Source organism: Miniopterus schreibersii (assembly GCF_964146895.1).
Source record: "Miniopterus schreibersii genome assembly, chromosome: 12".
Lineage (NCBI taxonomy): Eukaryota > Metazoa > Chordata > Mammalia > Chiroptera > Miniopteridae > Miniopterus > Miniopterus schreibersii.
Window position 1 is genome coordinate 11562769 of NC_138112.1, and position 22087 is coordinate 11584855.

General features: G+C 46.1%; 1 protein-coding gene across 3 annotated transcripts in view; it reads left to right on the forward strand.

The window, feature by feature from the left end:
* The first annotated feature begins 3733 nt into the window (after positions 1 to 3733).
* EXPH5 (exophilin 5) overlaps positions 3734 to 22087 on the forward strand; it is a 68424-nt gene continuing 50070 nt past the window's right edge. The window contains exon 1 of one of the 3 annotated variants that reach the window (XM_081153338.1): positions 3734 to 4062. In XM_081153338.1, coding sequence (XP_081009464.1) covers positions 3944 to 4062 — 119 coding nt within the window. In that variant the 5' untranslated portion in view covers positions 3734 to 3943. Of the gene's footprint in view, positions 4063 to 20218; positions 20663 to 22087 lie in introns of those variants that run through there. The other 2 variants (XM_081153337.1, XM_081153339.1) reach the window with 2 other exon arrangements.

Consider the following 22087-nt stretch of genomic DNA (forward strand, 5'->3'; position numbering starts at 1 on the left):
ATTATTGCTATCTATCCAGCTGTGACTACTAAAAACAAAACTGATGAGTATTTCTTTAGCTGGGAGGCTGGGCAGGAGGTTGCCAGGGTTACCAGATGCTAAACTGGAAAATAGCTGCTTAGAGTTGGCTGAATGAGCCCATCAAACAACACTTTGAGAATTATTTTTACTTTAGAAGCACAGCCTTTTTAGCCCTAGAGAAACGATCCTGTATGGTTTCTAGAGCAACCCTCAATGCCTTGCAAATTTCTCATTATAAAACCTCAATCCTAAAACTTCTCAGTTGGAAGCCCTGCCACAACCCAGGGCTGACGCAGGCCTGGGTGACCGCGTCTGATGTGGCCATTCGAGGATCTGAGCTCAGCCTCTGCTCTCTGTCTGCCCTTCGCTCTGGCCGTCTTACCAGGTCCCAGGGGTTTGGCTTTAAGCAGATGACTTCCTAATCTACTTCTCGATCCGTGTTTTAAGAATTTTCAGTCTCGCATTCTCCCTTTTGCTGAGTGTCTCCAATTTGAATTGCTGGCACCTCAATCTCTTCTCGTCTGACACTGAACTCTCTATCTCGTTACAAACCATATGCTTCTTGTATCATCAAATGGACTACTCTTCTTTCAGACACTTCTCTTGAAAACTCGCAGCATCGTTGTGATCCCTTCTCAGCCCTCATGCAGAAGGCTCCCGGGGCCCAGCCAGCCAATGTTGCTGGACCCCACCCCTCTTTTCTAGTCCCACTCCCCTGCTGTAGTCCAGTCCTCCCTCCCCTTTCCCCCATCAGCCTTCCAACGCAGTGGCGTCCTCGCCACCATCCTCTCCCCACTCTCCCTTTCCCACTGCCCCATACTAATCTTTCCATCGTTCCATTTCCTCTTTATAGATACAAGTAATAGAAATTTATTTCTCACAGTTCTCGAGGCCAGAAGGTCCAAGATCCAGGGGCCAGTACGGCTGCATTTCATTGAGCCCGTTGTCCCATTTCAACGATATCATTGCCACCATCAACACCTGTACGGACTCCTTACCACTCACGCTTGGAGTCCAGGTTCCTAGCACAGTGTTCACAGTCGGGTGTCAGCCTTCTAGAGTCTTCATCAGCCCTATACCCTAGCCCTATGCCCTAGCCCGGTGTTTCTCAACCTCTTTTCATCACTGTCCCCCTAAGGAGCCTTTTAAGGATTTTTTTTTTCTTAATTGCCCCTCTCATGAAATGCTAATGCCACCAATATACTGTATATCTGCTTATTCTCTGTACATGTTTATGTTCTGTACTTTATATTTAAAAGTAAGATGTTATTGCCCTGGCTGGTGTGGCTCAGTTGGCTGGGCATCGTCCCATGCACTGAAAGGTAGCTGGTTCAATTCTGGTCAGGGCATATACTTGAGTTGGGGGTTCAAACCCCAGGGGGGGCCGTGGAGGAGGCAGTAGACTGATGTTTCTCTTTCACATCGATGTTTCTCTCTCTCTCCCCCTCCCCCTTCCTCTCTCTTTCTAAAAAATCAATTAAAAATCTTTTTTAAAAAAGTAAGATGTTTTTACCCTCCTAGAACCAATTTTTGCTCCATTAGGGGCAACATCTTTCCTATTGAGAATGTACACTCTAGGCCCAAACCGATCACTTACAAATTCCTGAACATGTCCTTGTATTTTCTAGCTTCCAGGTTTTTGCTCACTTTGACCATTAAGTTGAAAGATTACAAGAAGATCTCGAGTGTACCTCTGCTATTCAGCGCACTGTTCTCTTTGCCGGAGACTGACTCACACATCTCCTCTCACCACCCTCCACTTCTTCCTGATGAAAGCTGACTTTCAATGCTGCAACCCAAATACCCCGTCCCCCCGTCCCACCCCCCACCATCCACTCAGCTGGAACCAGCAGCTTTCTGTGCGCCAGTAGAACTTTCTTTGTATCTTTATTGCATCTTCTTTGCAGTAGAGTGATTTTGCTATTTGTGGTATCTTCCCCGCTGTGCTATAAATTCCTAAAGACAAGGACCAACTTCCTCACAGTGCACGAGGCCTTCATACATGTTAGTTAAACACCAGTACATGTTAGTTAAAATCAATTCTCTCATACACTGGGGACAGGAACAGATAAAAGCCTACCAGCGCCCACATCAAAGAGTTCTACATGCAAGCTGAATACATGAACACACTAATGAGTAGGAAAAAATGGACATTTATAAGACACACTCCTAAACCACCATCATTAACGCTGAGACTATGTACAAAGGGGTGTGTGTTGTACAACGTTGGTGAACCGAAGTGGTTCCTGTTTCACAGAAATAACAAACAGACACCCACTGAGAATCGTCTGAATGGCCACCTGCCCAGACATGTCTTAGATAATGACGGTCGAGGTGAGTAGAGGACCCAGGGGCCAAAACATAAATAGCCATTTTCCACATCATGTGTTTTTTGTTGCTGTTGTTTTTCATTTATCTCTATTGCTGAAAGTTTGACATCATGTTTTTGTTACATCACCACTACATAGGAAGCGACCAAATTGAGGCCATGGGGCCGGGAAGTTGATCTGACCAAGTTACTTTTGTGTGGGAGGTGAAGCAAAAACACAACATTTTCTGGAAAAGGCTTGATAATTTATATATATATATGAATATGCTTAGAAAGTTCCATCATATCTTGGAATACCACTTTGTCAGAAAACCTATTTCTGTGGTTTCATAGGATTACATTGTGCTTTCGTCAGAGGATTAGGTATTTGAAAGTGGCACTCGTATTACTACTCTGATACAGTTTTTTATTATTTTTTTAAACAGTTTATTTTTAATTTTTTTAATGAGGGCAAATTTCTCAGTGCTTTTTTTTTTATGGTTAATACTTTTTGAACAGTTTCTGTTGTTGTTAATCCCCACCGAAGATATTTTTTCCATTGATTTTTACAGAGAGTGGAAGGGACAGAGGGAGGGAGAGAGGGAGAGAGAGAAACATTGACGGGAGAGAGATTCAGGGATGAGAGAGGTGCACCCGCTGCCTCCTGCAGGCCCCCTACAGAGGCCAGAGCCCGCAGCCCAGGCCTGCGCCCTGGCGGGGAATGGAACCCCCAAAATTTTGGTGCCTGAGACGGCGCCGAACCAACTGCGCCAACCCGGCTGGGGCTAAAATGATTAAATCTTATAGAAAACGGCAACAAACAAGCGCTTCCTATTACTCTCGGCCCCAGGGCTTCTAAAAACACCATCAACAGCTTTACGTTGCTTTTCTACAGCCTGCGAATGACTTTCGTGGAGCAATCCGAAGGGTGTCTGAAGGATGAGAGGCTTGGCAAAAAAATCATTTCCAAGGATGCTTTCAGTTCAGCCCTTGGGGGGCCTGGTCTGCTCACGGACACTATGTAACGAGTCCAGGCCTTTCGGGTCTTTCCGACTAACCACCCTTGGTGCAGCCGGTTCCGAGCCGCTCGGCTCCCTACGGGCCCTTCACGGAGCAGGCAGGCTCCTGGCGACCTTCTTCGCGCTCCTGTTAGTGCAGCTCGAGTTCCGAGAACAAACAGCCGCAGCCAAAACAAATACTTTGGAGCCAACGCGTAAGCCGCCGCCTCACTTAAGGGCAGAATTATGTAGGAGTGTTGGTTTAACCAACACGGCGCGGGGAGGGGGCGGGGGCGGGGGCGGGGGCGGGGGCGGGGGCGGGGGCGGGGTGCGGGGAGGGCCCGCCCCCTTCGGGACGGGATTGGCTCCCTCTCTCCCTGTAGCTGCTCATTTTTGCAACTCGGTTGGCTGGGGCGAGACAAAGTTGTCACTGAGGTGGTGTCAAAACGAGCCCCGTGGGTGTGGGCTGTTCCCCGAGCTCGCGGTTTTGGACTTTCAAAGGGGCAGACTTATTATTGGCTTAGGCATCGAGTCTTCTGTCTCCTGAAAAAAAAATTAAAATGTCATCGTAACCGGAGGCGCCCAGGAGCTTCCAGTCCCTCACAGCACCGAGAACATGACGAGAGCTCCTCAGGGGTTTGATTTCAGTTTCCTAAATGACGAAGAGGCCAGGAAGATCCTTCAGGTGCTGGAAAGAAATGAGGAGCTGCAGAGGGCGGAGAAGGACAGGATCAGGTACCGAGCCGGCGCCCCTCGCTCCCCGGGACCTGCGTCCAGCCGCGGCCCGCGCGCGGGGCGGGAGGCGCGCAGCTTTCCCGCCGCACCTGTCCGGGCTCCTCCGGGGGGGGGGACAGCTGCAGTGAGCGTGTCCCCTAAGGACTTTCGGGCGCCTGGTGGGTGCTCCTTCTGCACGCAGCGTCGCAGAAGGGCTCGTGGGAGTCTCAGGTCCCGCAAGTTGGGGAGCGCCCCTGCCCTCGCCTGGCTGGCGTGGTCTCTGGTGCTGTTCTCTCCAAGTGGGCCCCCCGCAGCGGCCCCAGCCCCTCCGGCTGGACTCGTGGGCGGGACCCGCCGCGGGGGGTCCAGGCTGAGCTCCCCGGGCGCCGCTGTGCGTGCTCGTCTGCGTCCGGTCGGTGGCGTGCCGTGGCCCAGGCGGGCGGGCGAGCTGGGAAAGGCGCGCTGCGCGGAGCGGGACCCCGGCCGCGCGCATCCCCTGCTCGCGCGGCTCCGGCGGGTTGTGCGCCCCGGCCCAGCGCGCGCGCTCTCGGCCCCGGAGACACCTTTCTCCACCCCGCGCGGACCGTCTGCGAGGCCGGGGAAAGCTGGCCTCTCACCGGCGGCGAAATGGTCCCCAGCCCAAGGGCTGGAGCTCCAGGAACTTGCCCAACTGTCTGGAGTGACCCGGGCTGGGACGGGGGTGCGCGGGTTGGCTGGAGCGCGCGTCTCCTTGCTGGCGGTGCGGTGGGGCAGCTGCTGCGGAATTCCACCCTTGACCTCGCTGTGCGGTGCTGTAGATGAGGGACCTGTTACCAGGGAATAAAATCAGGAGTTTACAACCTGGGATGGACAGGAACCAGTTTTTCTGCTGGGGAAGTGTGGGTTACATCCTGGAATTAATTAAAGGGACTTTCTCACCAATTCTGGAATAGACCGTCCAAAGCCTGCTCCATTTAACCGTGGAAGGGAATTCAAGGCATCAGTCTTAGACCAAAAAACGTGGCATCGATTGGGATTTAGAAAGCTACTTTGTGAATGATGTTTTTTGGTGGTGGTGGTGGTGGTGATGTGAGTTCTAGGTTTCCACCTCTTTCCAGGTAGTTCACTGCCCATCCCTCTAACCCCAACCCCCAATTAAAAACCTCCAACGGTACTCTTTACATAGGGAAACTCTAGTTGGTCTTTGTAAAATCAAGTAGAACACATTGGGCCTAAAGCCCTGTCTTCTCAACTAGATCTGGCTCTTGGGGGGGTGAAATGAAGTTTGAGGCTGTGTTTCTCACACCTTCATACTCTGCCTTTAGAAAAATTCACCCCATCTTTTCCTCAAACAGTGTTGAAGTGTGTGCTCATGAAGAGTTTGTCCACACCCCCACACACCCATGAGCATGTACCCACAGATGTACGTGCACTGTACACAGGCACACCCAGCCTTGAAAAGAACCTTAGAACTGCATGCAGCTTGTCTTCAACACATAGTCCAAAGGAGTAAGAAACGGCGGTCGCTCTCGGTGTGTGCTCTTGGACATGCTCCTTGTCTATGAAGAGGTCGGGGCTTCTTAAGTGATCCAGTATATTGGGGGGAAATTGAGGGGAGAATTAAGAACTATTGGGAGGGAGGGGAGCTCCCATTTTGGATGTTATCAGCATGGCTTCTCATGAAATGGTCTTAGAAATAGTAATATTATTTATTTTGATTTTCATTCGAGGGAATTTTGACTTTCTGTAGTTGACCCGATGCTTGCTTTGTGTTTGCTCTGTAGCAGGTTTTGGTGCCCACGTCAGCTGACTTTAGTGTGAACTGCAACTACACGTAGGTAGCAGAGGCCATGGGCTAGGCCTTAGCAGGAAGGCGAAAACACTTTTTCTGATTTCATGGCTCTCATATCCTAAATGGAGCATTAATAGGAAAATTAATACTGTTAACTATTAAGCTAGTAAAAATAATTAGCCCCCCAAATTAAAAAATATTAAATATATTTTATATATATTTTATAATATTATAATATTATATATTTTTATATATTAAATATATTATATATATATAGTGTAAAAATAATTTAAGGAAAGTAGGCACTTGAACCAAATGCTCAAGGCAGTTATTTCTAGTACATTTTTTTCCCTGGTTAATTCCTACTATGAATCCCTGTCACTGGATAGCAGTCTCCATGGGATTGTTCTGCTTACTGACCCACGTGCATTGGTTTTAATAGCAGGTTCCGGCATGCAGAAAATGCCTGAGATAACATGTCAACTTGGCCACCTCTTCTGCATATTTTCTTGATATGTATGATCATCAGATTTTCCGATCAAAAGTCAAAACACATGACTTATATAATTCAAGAGTATTATTTGAGACTCTGGGAGGCCTTTTTACTATATGAGAAACAGTCTCAAGAGTTCTTGGCTAGAATAATAAGGGACCAAATGGGGCAGTTTGGAAAGTTTACTGGTTGGGGGACAACTGGTGAGTTCAGTTATAGCTACACTAGGCTCAAGGAGTCGACAAGACAACCAAGCAGAAACATTTTGTAGTTAGAAAAATAGAACTACAGTGTCATGTGTGGTTGCATAGATGTCCAGAGATGGATGTTAAAAGCGTGAAAATAGTTGAGATCATGCAGGAGACTACAGACTCATTCAAGAAATGCTCCTGGAGCCTTGGCCTGTGTGCTCAGTGGTTAGAGCATCAGCTTGCATACTGAAGGGTTAAGGGTTTGATTCCTGGTCTTGGGCGCCTACCTGGGTTGGGTTCAATCCCCGGCACCAGTCAGGGCACTCGCTTACAGGAAGCAAACAACCAATCGATGCATCACTCTCACACTGATGTTTCTGTCTCTCTCCCCCTCCCTCCTCCCTTCTGCTCTCCCTAAAAATCAATAGAAAACATATCCTCAGGAGAGGATTAACATACAAAAAAGAAATGCTCCTGGGCACACAGAACTTCCCTCTGATCTTCCCTCATTGGTACCAGACCTCATCTGGCTCCAGCTTACAAGGAAAGTATTTGCATTAAATATCATAATGTTTCTAGCATATAAAGTTTATTCAAATTTTTAAGAAAAACACCAAGATTCAAACCAATAGGCAAAAGATAGAAACAGCCCAGCTGGGCATGACTCTGGTTGAGCATCGACCTATGATCCAGGAGATCACAGTTCGATTCCTGGTCAGGGCACAAGCCCAGGTTTCCAGCTCAATCCCCAGCAGGGGGTGTGCAGGAGGCAGTCGATCAATGACAACTCTGTCATCATTGATGTTTCTATCTCTATTTCTCTCTCTTCCTCTCCCTTCCTCTCTCTGAAATCAATAAAAATACTTTTTTTTTTTTTTTAAAGATAGAAACAAGTCATTCATGCTAGAAAATATCCAAACAGTAAACAAAACTACAGGAAAATACTAACCCTTAAAATAATAAAGAAATGAAAATTGAAGTAACCCCAAGATACCATGTTGCACCTTTAAAAAAAATAACAGAAAATAATTGAGGGGTTGGAGTGAAATGAATAGATTCAGCATATTGTTAGTAACATTGTAAATGGAATACCATCCTTTTGGTGAACTGTACACAACACCTATACAGAATGCCTTCCCCTTGACCCATTCATCCAGCTTTTGGATATTTTTCATTAGTAGGAGACTGAGGTGGAGGAGATAGTTTTGAGATCTCAGCATTTACTGAGTGCTGCCTTCTTATATAGTAGTAGTTACTACTCTGATAACTATGATAAAAATAACAGTACTTACTGGTCTCCTCCTGTATACTAGGCACTGTACTAAACATGTTACTTATATTTAATTAACCCTCCCAATAGCCTCATTAGGTACATTTTAATTTTCCTTTCACAGAGAAGGAAACAACTTACAAAGACTGAGTGTCTTGTCCAAGTTAAGCAGCAGAGCCAGAATTTAAACCCAGATCGATCTCAAAACTATTTTACCCATCAGCATTAAATAATCCCCACAACCATTCCTTGGTAAGTATTATTAATGACTTTGTGTAGAAGGGAAGCTGAAATTTAGCAAGTTCCTTGCCCAAGGTCACACGGTTCACAAAATAGAATTTGAACCCAAATCTACCTGGCTCCAAAGCCTATATCATATTTTTTTCCTGAGGAAATAAATTATAGAGGAAAAACAAGACATATAGTCTCAGATATTTGTTGCAGTATTACCTCTAATAGCAAAACAGCGGGAAATGGGCTTGCCCTGACAGCTGGGAGAGCCTGTTCCCTGCCCTCCAGCCCAGCACTACCAAGGTGAAAGTCAGACCTGGGGGAGAGGACACATGGCAGGCCAGCAGTCATAGAGCACAGTCATTACAGAGGACAATCATGAAGAGGTAATTATATCTCACCCAGTGTGAGATTTTAGTTCCATGTTCCCCACTGCCTCGGTGGTTGCGTAGACACCTCAAGCTTATGGATACGGCTGTGGGAAAATGCACGTGCGGTGTTATTCTGTGGAAAAGAGCCCCAAATGGCACCTGTGCTCTCACTGCACTTCCTTCAGGACATCTGTGCGCGTGCACAGCAACTGGAAGCAAAGGGGCAAAAATCTCACGGATCTCTAGGCCTGATGCACCTTCCGGCACTTGGGGAACATTCAGTAAATGTTTACGAAGGGCATGGGCTTGCCCTGACAGCTGGGAGAGCCTGTCCCCTGCCCTCCAGCCCAGCACTACCAAGGTGAAAGTCAGACCTGGGGGAGAGGACACATGGCAGGCCAGCAGGAATTAATGCTGGACACGTGCCACCTTGGGAGGCTCTGGGAAGGCAGATGAGGGGAAGGGTGTAGGATTTCATGGCTTAGAGGATGGTGGACACCAGGGACGGGCAAGGAGCTTGCATGTCATAGGCCTCCAATAAGTACTTGAAGGAGTTAATGACCTGCACTGGCTGAAGCCAGAGGCTTCTGCAGCCCTCAGTTCTCTCCCCACTTCTGACTCTGTTTGGCCTCCCTCTATACTTCAAACATCCTCTGCCCAACCACACAAGATTCCTCCTTCCTTTGAACCCTGTAGCCCACTACAATTTCTGTGTTACCTTTATTCTGTAGTGCGAGTGTAGGATTCATACTATAGAAATAGTCTCAGAGCCAGTGAAAGAAACTCTTTGGAAAACACAACTACCTACCTATCATCCCCATTTCCACCCCATCCCACCCACTCCCATCTCATAAATGTAACTTTAATGGAAAGTACCGAGAGATTATATCAACTCGTAGAAAAGATATCAGTGAATCAGAAATGTTTGAGTATACGCTGTTACAGGGCCTGGTGTAACCGGGTTGAAAAATGGCTTGTCTAGATTTGGACTACGTTTGCTCAGTGGCAGGACTGCAGCCCAGGAAGGGTTCCCGGAACTTAGTTATTTGTGAATGCTTCCACTAGTGTCCTTGAGCTGTGGCTCCGTCTTCAGAGGGACTGCAGAAATCAAAGCGGTGACGTGGTTGGAAGTTGGTGGGAGCCACAGCATCCTGCAGAAACTAAAAGCCAGGTGCGCAAGTCTCCTGTCTCTCCTAAACTTTCCGCCTGCTCCCTCCTCTCCCAGCCTGTGAAATCTGCCTCTGGCGAAGAGATAGACTTTTAGGACACATCAGATGACAGACACTGTGTTGGCCCTGAGGATACTGCAGAGAATAAAAAATGGATTCTGCCCCAGATGGCTTCGGTCTATGGTTGATGGTAGCTCTTGCAAGATGAAGGTGTTCATATAAATGTTGCTTGTCCTATGTGTGCTGGGGAAGGGACCAGGCGAACTGCCCGCAAGTCACAGGAGTAGCCTAGATGCTTGAGTGTGCTAATAACATAACAAGGTATGAGATTAACATCATGGATCTCTGAGGTCTGCACTTTCCAATAATATCCAATTTGGTCGATTCCTTTAAACCGAGGGGAGATCTTTCTCTCAGACACATTCTCCTGTCTCCTTTCTCCTTTGGGTGGTTCTCCAAGGTTGGGGAGAGTGTCCTTTTTAGGCCTTGTGACATTATAACTCTTTCAGCTTTTTTCTGTTTGTTTTTACCTGATAAAGCAGGTATTTTCATCTTTTTCAAAAGCTAATAACAAGAACAATAGCTAATGCTTGTTGAGCACTTGCTCTGTGCTGAACTCTTCAAGTGCGTGATCTCATTTAATTCACAGCAACCTAATGAGTTCAGGGAATTTTTTTTTTTTTTAAAATCTCCATTCTACAGAGGAAGCTTAGCAAGGATAAGTAACTTGATTGAGATAGTACGGCCAGGAGGCCCTGGCCGGGTAGCTCAGTTGGTTAGAGCATCGTCCCGATGTGCCAAGGTTGTGGGTCTGAGCCCTGGTCAGGGCACATATGGAAATCAGTCAGTGGAACAACAAATCGATGTTTCTCTTTCACACTCCCTCTCCTTTCCTCTCTCTTTCTCTCTAAAGTCAATCAAAAATAATACTACTGCTAGGAAGTACTGGATTTGTGAACTCCATCTGCACTCAATCCCTGTAGTACCTCCTCCCACAATGAATTACGAAGAACTTGAAGCGGTATCACCCTCACTTTGCCCATCTAGCTTGTAACAGCACCAACACTGACGCCTTTTCACTTCAAAACTCTTACTATTTCTACTGACCATGAAATAACTTTAAAAATGATGACCATTTCTTTTGGTAATAAATGCAAAATGTTTGCCTTTTTAACCTTCATAAATAGGACTTTTTAAAATAATTTGTTTTAAAAAAAACACATGAATGTGTTTCTGCCCTTTTCGTTATAATGTTTTATGCATTAGTCATGTTAATGTATTCACGGCTAAGTTGGTTTCTGTACATCAACCTTGAGCTGCTTGTGGTCAAGGACTGTGTAGGGAATGGAGAGCCTCACACACCTGGCAGTGCTCAATTCAATTCCTAATTAAGTGGACCTTAACTTACTTCGGTAAGGAAATACAAAGGAAGTGAAAGATGTGGAGAAACCACCTGAGGGACAAAGACCTTGAGGTGAAGGTTAGTCAGAAAATATTTTCTACCTGTTGGCATCCTTGGGTGTCCTAGCCGAGAACCAGCTGGCTCAGAGCCTGGCTGAGGCGATCCGGTCTGCTTTCCTGCAGTTAGTTATTTGCAGAGGCTGTGATATTTGAGAGCTGCAGGCTCACCTCCGTCTCCTTCTCAGGAATGCTGCCTTATTGGCAGTGCTAGTGGCCCTATTTAACGGCTGGACTTAAGCTATCACCTTAGCACACCCCAGAAGCCAGCTTCCCCATTCCACTGTGTTAGACTTTCTAATAATGCAAGTGGGGGCTGCAATGACCAAACTCCCCAAAGAAATGTGGTGCCTAATATTTATATCAAATTTGCCTTGGTTTGCGCTTTCAAGCAATGCACTGAGCAGCAGGGGAAGGGGAGGAGGGCTGTGGGGCACGGAATGGTAGGACCCCCCAAGCGCTGCTCTGCCCCCCAGATCTGTCCTGCAGGTGTCGGGGAGGGCCAGGCTCCCTCTGCAGACACTTGCAGAGAAACTGTTCCAGGCGTGTCTCCCCGCTTCTGGCAGCTCCTTGGCCATGGAAGCCTAATTCCAGGCTTTACGTAGCACTCTCCCTGTGTGGGTTTCTGTGTCTGTGTCCAAAATTTCCCCCTTTTATAAGGACATCAATCATATTGGATTAGAGCCCATCCTAATGACTGCATTTTAAGGTGATTACCTCTGTAAAGACCCTGTCTCCAAATAAGATTATATTCTGAGATATGGGGGGTTAGGACTCCAATATTTATATATTTGGAGAATACAATTTAACCCTTAAGCGTAAGGCTGGTTCAATATTTTCTGAAGGAGAAAAACACATGGTCACATGAATTGATGCCAAAAAAAGGCATTTGACAGAATTGAACATGCATTCATGATAAAAATTCTCAGCAAGGAAGACATAGAACCTGATAAAATGCATCTACAAAATAACATCGCTAGCATCACGCCTAATGGTGAAAGACTGAATGCTTTCCCCCTAATGTCAGGATGTACGATCTCACACCTATTCAACATCACACTTGAGGTCCTAGCAAGTATTAGGCAAGGTAAAGAAATAAAAGGCATACTTATCAGAAAAGAAGAGATAAAACTGGCTCTATTTACAGATGGCATGACTGTCATACCCAGGAGTGGAATGACTGTGACATTTGATAATTCTGTGTTTAACTTTTTAGGAACCAGTAAACTATCGCCACCCACATTCACTTTATACAATTGTGATTATACTGAGTATATTTTTATTTATTTATGTAACATCTAATATAACTGAGTATATTTTTATTTATGTGAGCCATTTACAGACTGGCTCACAGTCAACATCATTTTGTGGTTGCATACTATTCTACTGTGTATATTTTATAAAATAATTAACCATTCCAGTATTTTAGCCACTTCAATTTATATATATTTTTTATTTTTATTTTATTTTTTTATTTTAATTTTTTGCTTTTTATTTTTATGCTAAATAACCTGTGGCAAAACTTTGTGCTTACATCCTTAATTCAACTGAAATTGTCTCCTTAGGGTAAATTCCACAAAGTAAAATTATTAGTTTATAATGTAAATATTTTCTAAATTTTGATATATGCCACCAAATTGCTTTCCAAAAATGTTCTGCCTAATTGCACCTTGACTGGCAATGTAGGGAATCCTCCTGTTTTGCCATACCATACTCAGCACTTGATGGTTTATTATTTTTAAAAATATTTATTAATTTTGTTGGCAAAAAAGAAGATTCTTATACTTGATTTAACTTCTAACAATGGCTGTAATGACCTTGGGCTTTTTTCATATGTTTACTGTTCATTTCTATTTCGTGATTTATGAATTGTCTTTTCATATCTTTGCCTATTTATGTTTGAAGATTTGTATTTGGAATACTTCTTGTCACAAGTAACAGATCTAACCATGGCTTTTACAAATTGGGGGTAAACGTTTCTGGCATAAAAAGACATCTGGAAGTAGGCAGTTGCAGGCTGGTGTAGTGGTTTGGGATGTCAGCATGGTATATTTGCAATGTAAGATGTCTGCAACTCCTCCGAACATCACGCCCAAGTTCAAGGCAAGAAGAAGGGAGACAGGGTTGAGCCAACTGCGTCTGTCCCTTTTGTCACTGAAGTAATAGCTTCTCCAGATGCCTTCCCAGTACATTTCCCCTTACGTTTCATTGACCAGAACCAGGTCATTAGGCCACCCTTCACTGCAAGGGAACTGAGAAATAAAGGAATGGATTCAAATGTCAGGCTTAGACCAATCATGATCCATCCCTTGGGACTGAACACTTGGTTGCCCACAACAAAACCAGAAAGGAGGGAGCACCTGGAGGGCATGGATTCAGAAGGCAACCAACACTGACACAGAGTCTCAGTGTGCTGGGTTTTTTCTTAATGATTTATATGTTTCTTTATATATAAAGGAAATTAACTTTTGTCTTATTTATTACAACATATTTTCTAGTTTTCACTTTGTATTTAACTTCTATTTATCTGAAAATAGGTTTTTTTGCATTTTTATGTAAAAAAAAAAAATGTACCAAATTTTAAACATTTTTTTGTTTGTTTTTAAAATTGGAAAGTCTCCCCATCTAGAGATTAGATCAACATTCACCTTCACTTTTAAAAATCTTACCCTGGCTGGTGTGGCTCAGTGATTAGAGCATCAGTCCGTGCACAGGAGGGTCTCAGGTTTGATTCTGGGTCAAGGGTACCTACCAGGGTTGCAGGTTCCACCCTGGCCAGGGCAACCAATCTATGGGTCTCTATGTTTCTCTTTCTCTTTCTCTCTCTCTCTCTCCCCCCTCCCCCCTCCCTCCCACTCTCTCTAAAATTCAATGGAAAAATATCCTAGGGTGAGGATTCACACACATACACACACAAATATTTTTAAATTTTTTACTTTTTATTGATCCCATATATATAATATCTATAATATTTACAGATAAATTGCAATATATGGATAATTATATAAATTGATTTTTTCCAAGTAGCTAGCAAACTGCCTTGGTACCATTTATTTCCACCTGCTTCTAAGGCTCGTGATTATTCCTTTTACAGAAAGGACCACTGGACAACCAAACAGTAACAACAGCAAAGAGCTGGTGAAGCTAATGCTACAGAATCAGCTTTCACGAAACCTAGGAAGGAAATTGTAGGGAAAAGCCTGTGTACAGAGCAACCTGATTATTATACACATATAAGTGCACATGGTCAGTGGGTCATGTTTCATTTTCCCTCCTCTCCCCGTTTCCAGGTAGCAAACCCAACTGAGGCTAGACCATGCGTCTTGAGATCTCCATCAAGTGACTCAGTTGTCATTTAGACCTGGTTCTTTTGCTAGTCAAACTAATACCTTGTTAGAGTGCTATGAGTTTTTAACTTATAACAAAATTAATTTGCTTTAAAAATTACTTTATCACAAAGATAAGCAGTTATCAGATTCCTGGACAAACAGGCACGCAAAATAAATGCCTGGCATGTGAAGTTAATGTTTAGCACTCACAGGGGAACTGGTAAAGTTCTTTAGGAGCTCATTGTCTACAGAGCAATCAGGGTCCCACCATGAAAACAGAAACTACTCATTATCTGAAACAGAAGGTAGTGCAACGAATCGGTTACATGGTAATGAAAAGAGGCAGAGAAACCAATTGGAACAGTGAGCAAACCAGAGATTGGCAGAAGCAGGAGGCCTGGAGGCAGTGGTGTGCTGGTTACCTGGCTCTCCTGGAGAAAAAGCCTTGATTTGTAGCATGGGCCAATTTGCAGCTAGCAACAGTTTAACAACCAGCTTGCAAAATTCCTAAATATTTAACAGCCTTCTCTTGTGAGTCAGTACAAGCCGGCTCTAGCACACCACTGGTTGGAAAGAAAAAGGGAGCAGGTGGTGTGATCCCAGCCCACAGGCGAAGATCCCCCAAGGGAAACTGGAACCGTGGCAGGCCTGTGTGGGGATTTGGAGCCGTGGGAGAGAAAAATCACTGCCAGAAGTTCTACATGAGACACGGGAAAAGAAACACTGACTTTTCCCTTCTTCTCACCCTCAAATCTCCTGGCAGTGCCTGGCTGAAGCCAGCTGGAAGCAGCTGACAAGTCCTGAGAGCCTGGAGGATACAGCTCCCAGGGGTTGCCTCCCAGCAGCACAGAGCAGAGCAGAGGAAAGACAGTTCCTCTTCCATCCCTGTTGTCATTTTCTGTCATTGTTTAGATTCTGCATTTTCTCATTGCCCCATGCTACTAAGGCTTTGCTTCCCTACCAGAAACTTCCCATGAGTTTTCCTTCCCCTTATCCTACGCTGTTGTTCATGCCCCTTCTGTGCTCTTACAGTTGCTCTCTTGCTCCTGCACCTTTGGGGAGCTGCTCCTTTCTGCGGCTGCTGCCCCCCACCCTTCTGGATGTTCTTCTATGTAGTTTCCATCGTGCTCAGGTGAGTCAGGGTTTTGTGTGGAGAGGAAGAGTCTCCCTCAGGGCACCATCGGTAGAGGGGCCTTTGCAGAAAGGTTGCATGTGGACCGAAACTGGAATTTGAAGGACTTGGGGAAGATGGCTCCAGGGACCAGCTACGCACAGTGCTGGCATGTCACAGCCCACACCGTCCTTCCCCCAGGATGCCTCTGACTCCCTCTCATGGCACGGCTGCATTCCTCAACTGGCGGATTCATTCCACGCCATATGGTCCAGATTCCGATGCTCATGGCTGTCCATCCAGGTCACCTGGTGCATCTCTATCCAACCTGTTGATGGGCTGCCCTGGAGTCAGGCGTCCAGTATGTGGCGCTGCCCCGGGGAAAGCTTAGAGCTGGGTTTTCCCAGCAGGGGCTGTCGGCCCATCCAGTTCCCCTGGGAGTGAGAGAGGGTGGGCGTGCCAGGCACCGGGATTTACCTGTCCAGGAGGGGGTTCACTTGCTCTCGCTGCACTCACTCTGCGTCTCTGCTTTCTGTACCCACCTGTGGACTAAGATATGTTCGCTGTGTCTTCCTGCCTCCTGTGATGACAAGTCTGGGCCCACAGACTCTGCTAACACAGAGATTCTCAACCCTGGCCGAAACGACAGCTCCCTGGGGAACTCTCAAAACTGCCACTGCCAGGCCCCAGTGGACCTTCTGGCATAATCGGTCTGTGGTCGGGTTGGGCATGGATGCTTTTTATAAGCTGCCCGGGTGACTCTCAAGTGCAGGAGGGATCCCAGCCCGGCTGCCTGGGCACTGGGCGCTGACTTCACCTGTCACATCTTTCCCACACTCCACGCCTTTCCACGAGTTTAGGGGCTGCTGATTTCTCAGGAAGGCCTGTGGTTTGGGAGGGGAAAGCCTGGAGTCCCAGCAAAGAGCAGCCAAGAGGGTTACTCCTGATGCAAATGTCACACACCTTGTTTCTAGTACTTTCCCACTTCAGAATTGCTCCGGAAGATCACAGGGACCTTCTGTCCCCGGAGCTACTTAGTCTGGCAACTGGGAGAATTGCTTTTTACTTTTCCTTGTTTTTATTTTGTTTTACCGCCCACTGGGTGTGGATTGCACATTAACACAAATGCCGTAATACCCATGAGCTGATTAGATCCTGGGCTGTGGACTCGCGTCCTGGAACCCGACTCTCGTCATGGGCTCGCCATACTGGCCGTCGCGTGGTTTTGTTCAATGCGGGAAACAGGAGATGGCCAAGGAAGGGCGACAGGGAAGCCCAAAGCGTTTCCGAAAGGCTGAAGCAGCCCGGTTGCCATCCAAATTGGCCAAAAGAAAGGGGCATTAGAGCTGTTGATCTCTCTGCTGATTCCGTGATTATTCGGGAGTACCTGACTGGTGACTTTTTAAATACATGTAATACTTAAATACATGCCTGCCACATTCACTCAGTCCCCTCCCGTATCTTTCAGGGTAGAAAGAGCAGATATTATTACCTTCATCTTTTCCAGATGAGATATTGTCCTCATTTCTGTCTTTTCCCAAAGAGCCTCAAGACTGTACTAACCGCCAGGTGTGCACGTGGGACAGAACCTGGGACTCCAACTGTCCCCTGTGGCACCCGCGCACCTGTGCAGCATGTCCTCTGGCTCTGCAGAGGACGAGATCCAGACGCGGGGCAGTGGCCGTGTGTGGAAATGTGTAGGTTCAAAGGGAGGTGAGCACCTTCGCTTTAAGGGAGTGAAACAGCAGTTAGGAGAACATGTGAGTGGTGATCACAGCAGTGGCTGTGCGGGGCTCAGATTGAGGCCCTCCGCCATCCCCACCAGCCTCACCCCTACAGACATGCCGACCGAGCTCACGATCTAAGGGAGACCCAAGTGCCACCCACTTAGCAAAGGGCCACACCAGGCCCGCCTTTCCCGCCACCACCGGCTGGCTGCTCCTCAGGGCCTCCGGGAACAGCCTGGAGATAACAGGCAGGAGTGACCGTGACGAGGGGCTGAGGAGCTCTGAGACAGGACCCTCAGAGGCTCCCGATGGCCTGAGGAACATGTTATGGGTTTTAATTAAATCCCCAAAACAGCCAGCACTTTTATTTAAATTGTGTCAGAGCCCAGCTGGCAACACACATTTTCTTGTGTGGTTTGGTTTTTTCATTTTTAAGCTTTTAAACGGCAGGATTTTTTACCACCTATTTTTAAAATTGCCATCATGTATTTCATGTGTGGTTCTCTTCCTTCCCCCTAGATGCTGTTTAGGGACATAGAAATGACTTTGTGGACTCTGCATATTAGAGGAGAGGTCTAGGTGCTGGCTGAGTTACTGCACTTGCACGTGAGCTTGCACTTTGCGCACCCCCTCAGAACCACCGAAGGCCAAGCGAGCACTCTGCTTGCTGAAAGCCGGGGTCCCCTCTGTAGCCATCCCCGACGTAGCGCACATTGGTGCATCATCACTCCTCGGAACAGAAAAAGCCCTGAGGCTCAGCTGGGCAGGGGATTTCTGACAGTGGCCTTCCCTTTGGGGAGGATGCCAGGGATGTCAGCCACCCCTCTGCCCTCTCTGGTCTACTTGCTGGTGCCTCTTCCCCCCTTAAAGACATGGTCTCTCCTATTCTCAGCAAACCCCCCGCCCTGCACCCCCCAAATGCATTCTTAGTTGTAGGTTATGCTATAGCACCGGCTCCACGGAAGACACTGGGAAGGCCAATAAATTAGGTCATGTCTGTCCACAGCTGTTTAATTGCTTTGCCACTGCCATCCAGGCAAAACTCTTAAAAAGGTTTATGAGTAACATATTCCCTCCAGGGCAGCTATCTCCACCTTCAAAGCCACACTGGACCCACCCTCACCTAGTTCTACCTAGCACTTTACACACCCAGTTTTACTGAACTCTGGCTCCAATTTCTTCCCCAGCTTTTTTTTTTTTTTTCATTTCCCCGGTGTGTCAACTTATAACACCTTGTTCTGGCCTCTTAGGGAGAGGGAGATCATGGGAACAAGGTGATACATAAGTGTCATTTTTTATTATAAACAGCTTGCGTGTGCCTAAAAAATAACTAGCAAGTTGTGTGAATGCCCCAATTTCCAAACAGTGCTCCAAAACTACAATTTTAGTTTTATCATTAAAGTGATTAAAATTCTTTTCTCAGCTCACCTCTGAGGGCTAAAGGCACTCACAGGTGGCAAGCTCCTAAAGATAGAAGCTTCTGTACCTCTAAGGGCCTAGGTCTCTCGGGAAGGGAAGCCAGGTCCCCCAACTCCTTTGTCTTGGATCTGCCTGCCTTTCTGGGGCAGGTAGTCATCAGTCAACCATCAAAATTAAGTGTTGGGAGCAGCATTGCAATTTCACCTTTCTTGTGGAGCTGCCAGATGTGGCAAGCTCCTCCATTTGCAGCATTAAGGCAATTGTCTTTGGACCCTGTCACAGCCTCAGAACCCTTCCCACTGTGCCTCACAGCATCAGGGCTCAGAAGTCTGTTGTTCCTCTTTAGAGTGAGAGCCCCACAGGATAGATTTTTTTTTCCATATCATGATTCAACAGCATTTCTGTTAAGCATCAAACACTTATTTACTTAGCAGATATGCTGACATCCTACTGTGAACCTAGTACCAGAGATACAAAACTGATCTCTACAATGTCTGTGTAGTGAGGGAGATGGATTTAAAAACAGTATATTCACGCCTGGCTGGTGAGCTCGTGGCTGAGCGTTGACCCATGTACCTGGAGGTCATGGTTCGATTCCCGGTCAGAGCACATGCCCAGGTTGCAGGCTCAATCCTTAGTAGGGGGCATGCAGGAGGCAGCCAATCAGTGACTCTCATTATTGATGTTTCTATCTCTCTCTCTCCCTCTCCCTTCCTCTCTCTGAAATCAATAATAATTTTTTAAAAAACCATATTAAAACAAAACAGGGTATTCACTAAAATGCAGCAGATAAGATAGCTGCACATAGGGATACAGAGGTCCTTTGACCTTATGTGCGATCTTAGGGAAGACTTGCTGGAGGACGTGAGGCCTGAACTGAATCCTGAAGTGTGGGGTGAATGAAGATGGGAAGGGCATTCAAATGGAGTGAACAGAGATAGGTAAGGCACAGCGATGTGAAGACGATGGTGGAGCTGGAGGCGCCTTCAGCGGTGACTATCACTAGGATGCGAGATGAGAGGCAGTGACTGACCAGGGAGAGCCTGGTACAAACTGCAGGCTAAGCAGAGCCATCGAAATGCTTAGAGCAACAGCGGCAACGTCAAATTTGCTTCTTAGGTGGACAGCTCTAGGCAAAGCGTTAGGCCTGGATTAGAAGAAAGATGTGTTTAGGGACCTTGACTAGAGAGGAAGAGAAGGGGAGTGATTCAAGAAATATATGGGAGGTGAAATCAGCAGGACTTCGTGGCTGCTTGGCTGGAAGGGGGAGAAGGGAGGTGCAGATGAACCCAGGCTCTGGCTCTGATGTCTCTGGCATTTGATCTACTGTCTACGCTGAAGCCGGTGCATTCGAGTGGACTCTACACTTTGTGAGTCCGGAGTGAGGTAATATTTCTGAATATTAAAGGCATCAAACATTTAGCTACATTATCTCTGGATGAAAGTTATTTGCTGGCAGTTCAGGTCAAGTTTCAGGCCTGTGAGCAGGATTGGGGGTGAAGTGAGGAGTGGGCACATTTCCAAGCAGAATCCTGGCAAGGGAGATTAAACTTGTTCCCAACTCCAGATGGCCTGGGAGAGGACTTCTGGGAAGAAGCTGAAAGCAGCAGAGGGACTGATTGGCCCACAGGGACACCACCCCGGCAAGCGGAGGTGAACAGCCTGCCAGACAGCAGGTGCCCGGCTAGCCAGATGCAACTGCAGATGGTTTCATTTCCTCCCGTTCAGCTTTGGAATTCTCTCAGAGCTTTAGCTGTCTCCTATTCTAAGCAAAAATAATTAAGACCAACTGATCATTGAAACACCCTTTTCCTTCTTCAAAAAAAACCCCAAGACATTTCATTTCAAGTGGCCATTTACCTGTAAAGCAGTGGCAAGCCGGCTTTTCAGCAGCACCCTCCTCTTTGGTCCAGGGTCAGCAGAGGTGTGTTTCCCCTTCAGCAAGTGCGGGATTCTCTGTCTTCGGGGTGCCCTGCCCACCAGCTTGGGACACTGGGGACCTTGGTTTGGAAGCTTGTCCAGAGTCACTGAGAAGAGAGGCAAAGCCATCATTCTGCCGTGTGCTACCCAGCACCTATCAGGTAAGCTGCTGTGTGTGCACCCTGGCAGATCATTTGGCCCTGGTATTCCAGAATTTGCTTGGATATATTGAGTGCACGCCTCTGGGTTCAGAGCAGCAGGGCTGAGAATGTTATCTTCAGCAGGCATGATGATAAATGAAAAAGATACCCCTTTCCAAGTTTATCATGATGGGAATTTACTTAGATAAATCCCAGCATCTTTGGGAGATTAAGATTAGTGGTATTTTCATTTTTATTAAAATAAAAGATACTTGAGAAGTATTTTGAGGACCTCCTATTTGTATGGGCTATGCAGACGGCTGTGATAAATGCAAAGCGCAGAGCTCAAGAAATTGATAATCTATTCGGGTGGATAAGGCATGAAAAATTAAATAAGGCTGCACATGACTAAGTGCCCTAATGAGTGGCATGGACAGTAGGCTTTTGGAGTGAAAAAAAGATGGATAGGAACTGAAATTATTAAGAAAGTCTTCAGAAAGAGGCTGGCCTTGAAGGGTAATTGGAGGTGTATAATCGGAAGTTGAATAAAGGGAGAATGTCTTGCAGTTATGGCTTGTTAACACTGCCATTGAACCAGTTCTACATAACACACTTACTGAACTTTAATTAGTAGTTGGAATATGTAAATCTTCAATTCAGAAAGGCTATTTATGTCAATAGTGGGAACTAAAGTCCTTTAAAAAAGATTTGTTTGTGTTTGGTTGTTGTGGGTAACTGCTGGCTTGCTAGAACATTCCATCACACCTGAGTTCCCTCCCTCCCCCTCCCAGGGACCTGTTCACCTTCAGCAGCTTCTACTAAGTGTCTACTGTTTTTTAACTACCTTGCACATAGAGATTTAGTTTAAATGTTTTTTCTTTTTTTATTCTATAAATAAGTAGCAGAACAGCATAGAATTATTTCTGATAAAACAGAAGTTAACTATGTGTTATAGGGTTATGTGGTATCTTCCTCCACATCTCAGGTTTTTAGTTGAACCTGCTGAATCAGGGAGCATTCTCCCAGTGTGTTGGTGTTTGAGTGAGTGACAGGCATAAAGCCACAAAAAGATACCTTTAGCTTCTCCCCTCCAAGCCTTGTTCTTTACATGAGAGCATAGGAAGCCTCCGGAAGACTTGTTGCATGATCTTAGCATTGACCTTCTCCTCAATACTATATCTATCAAGGAATTGAGATAATATCAGAGTTTTAGGGATTCTTATATATAGCCCAATGACACAGGATGGCAATGAAACTATTAACTGGTTGACCTCCATGAGTAAATTTCGACAGTTTCCCTTGGCCAGCAAATAAAAACTTCTTATGACAACTTAAACAAAACAAAAACAAACTGTGGGGGTAGAAAAATAATTTTCCTTCTGCCCTTCTATGTTCTTCTGTTTGGTCTAATAATCAAATTGACATGAAAAGATTAACAGAGGAAAT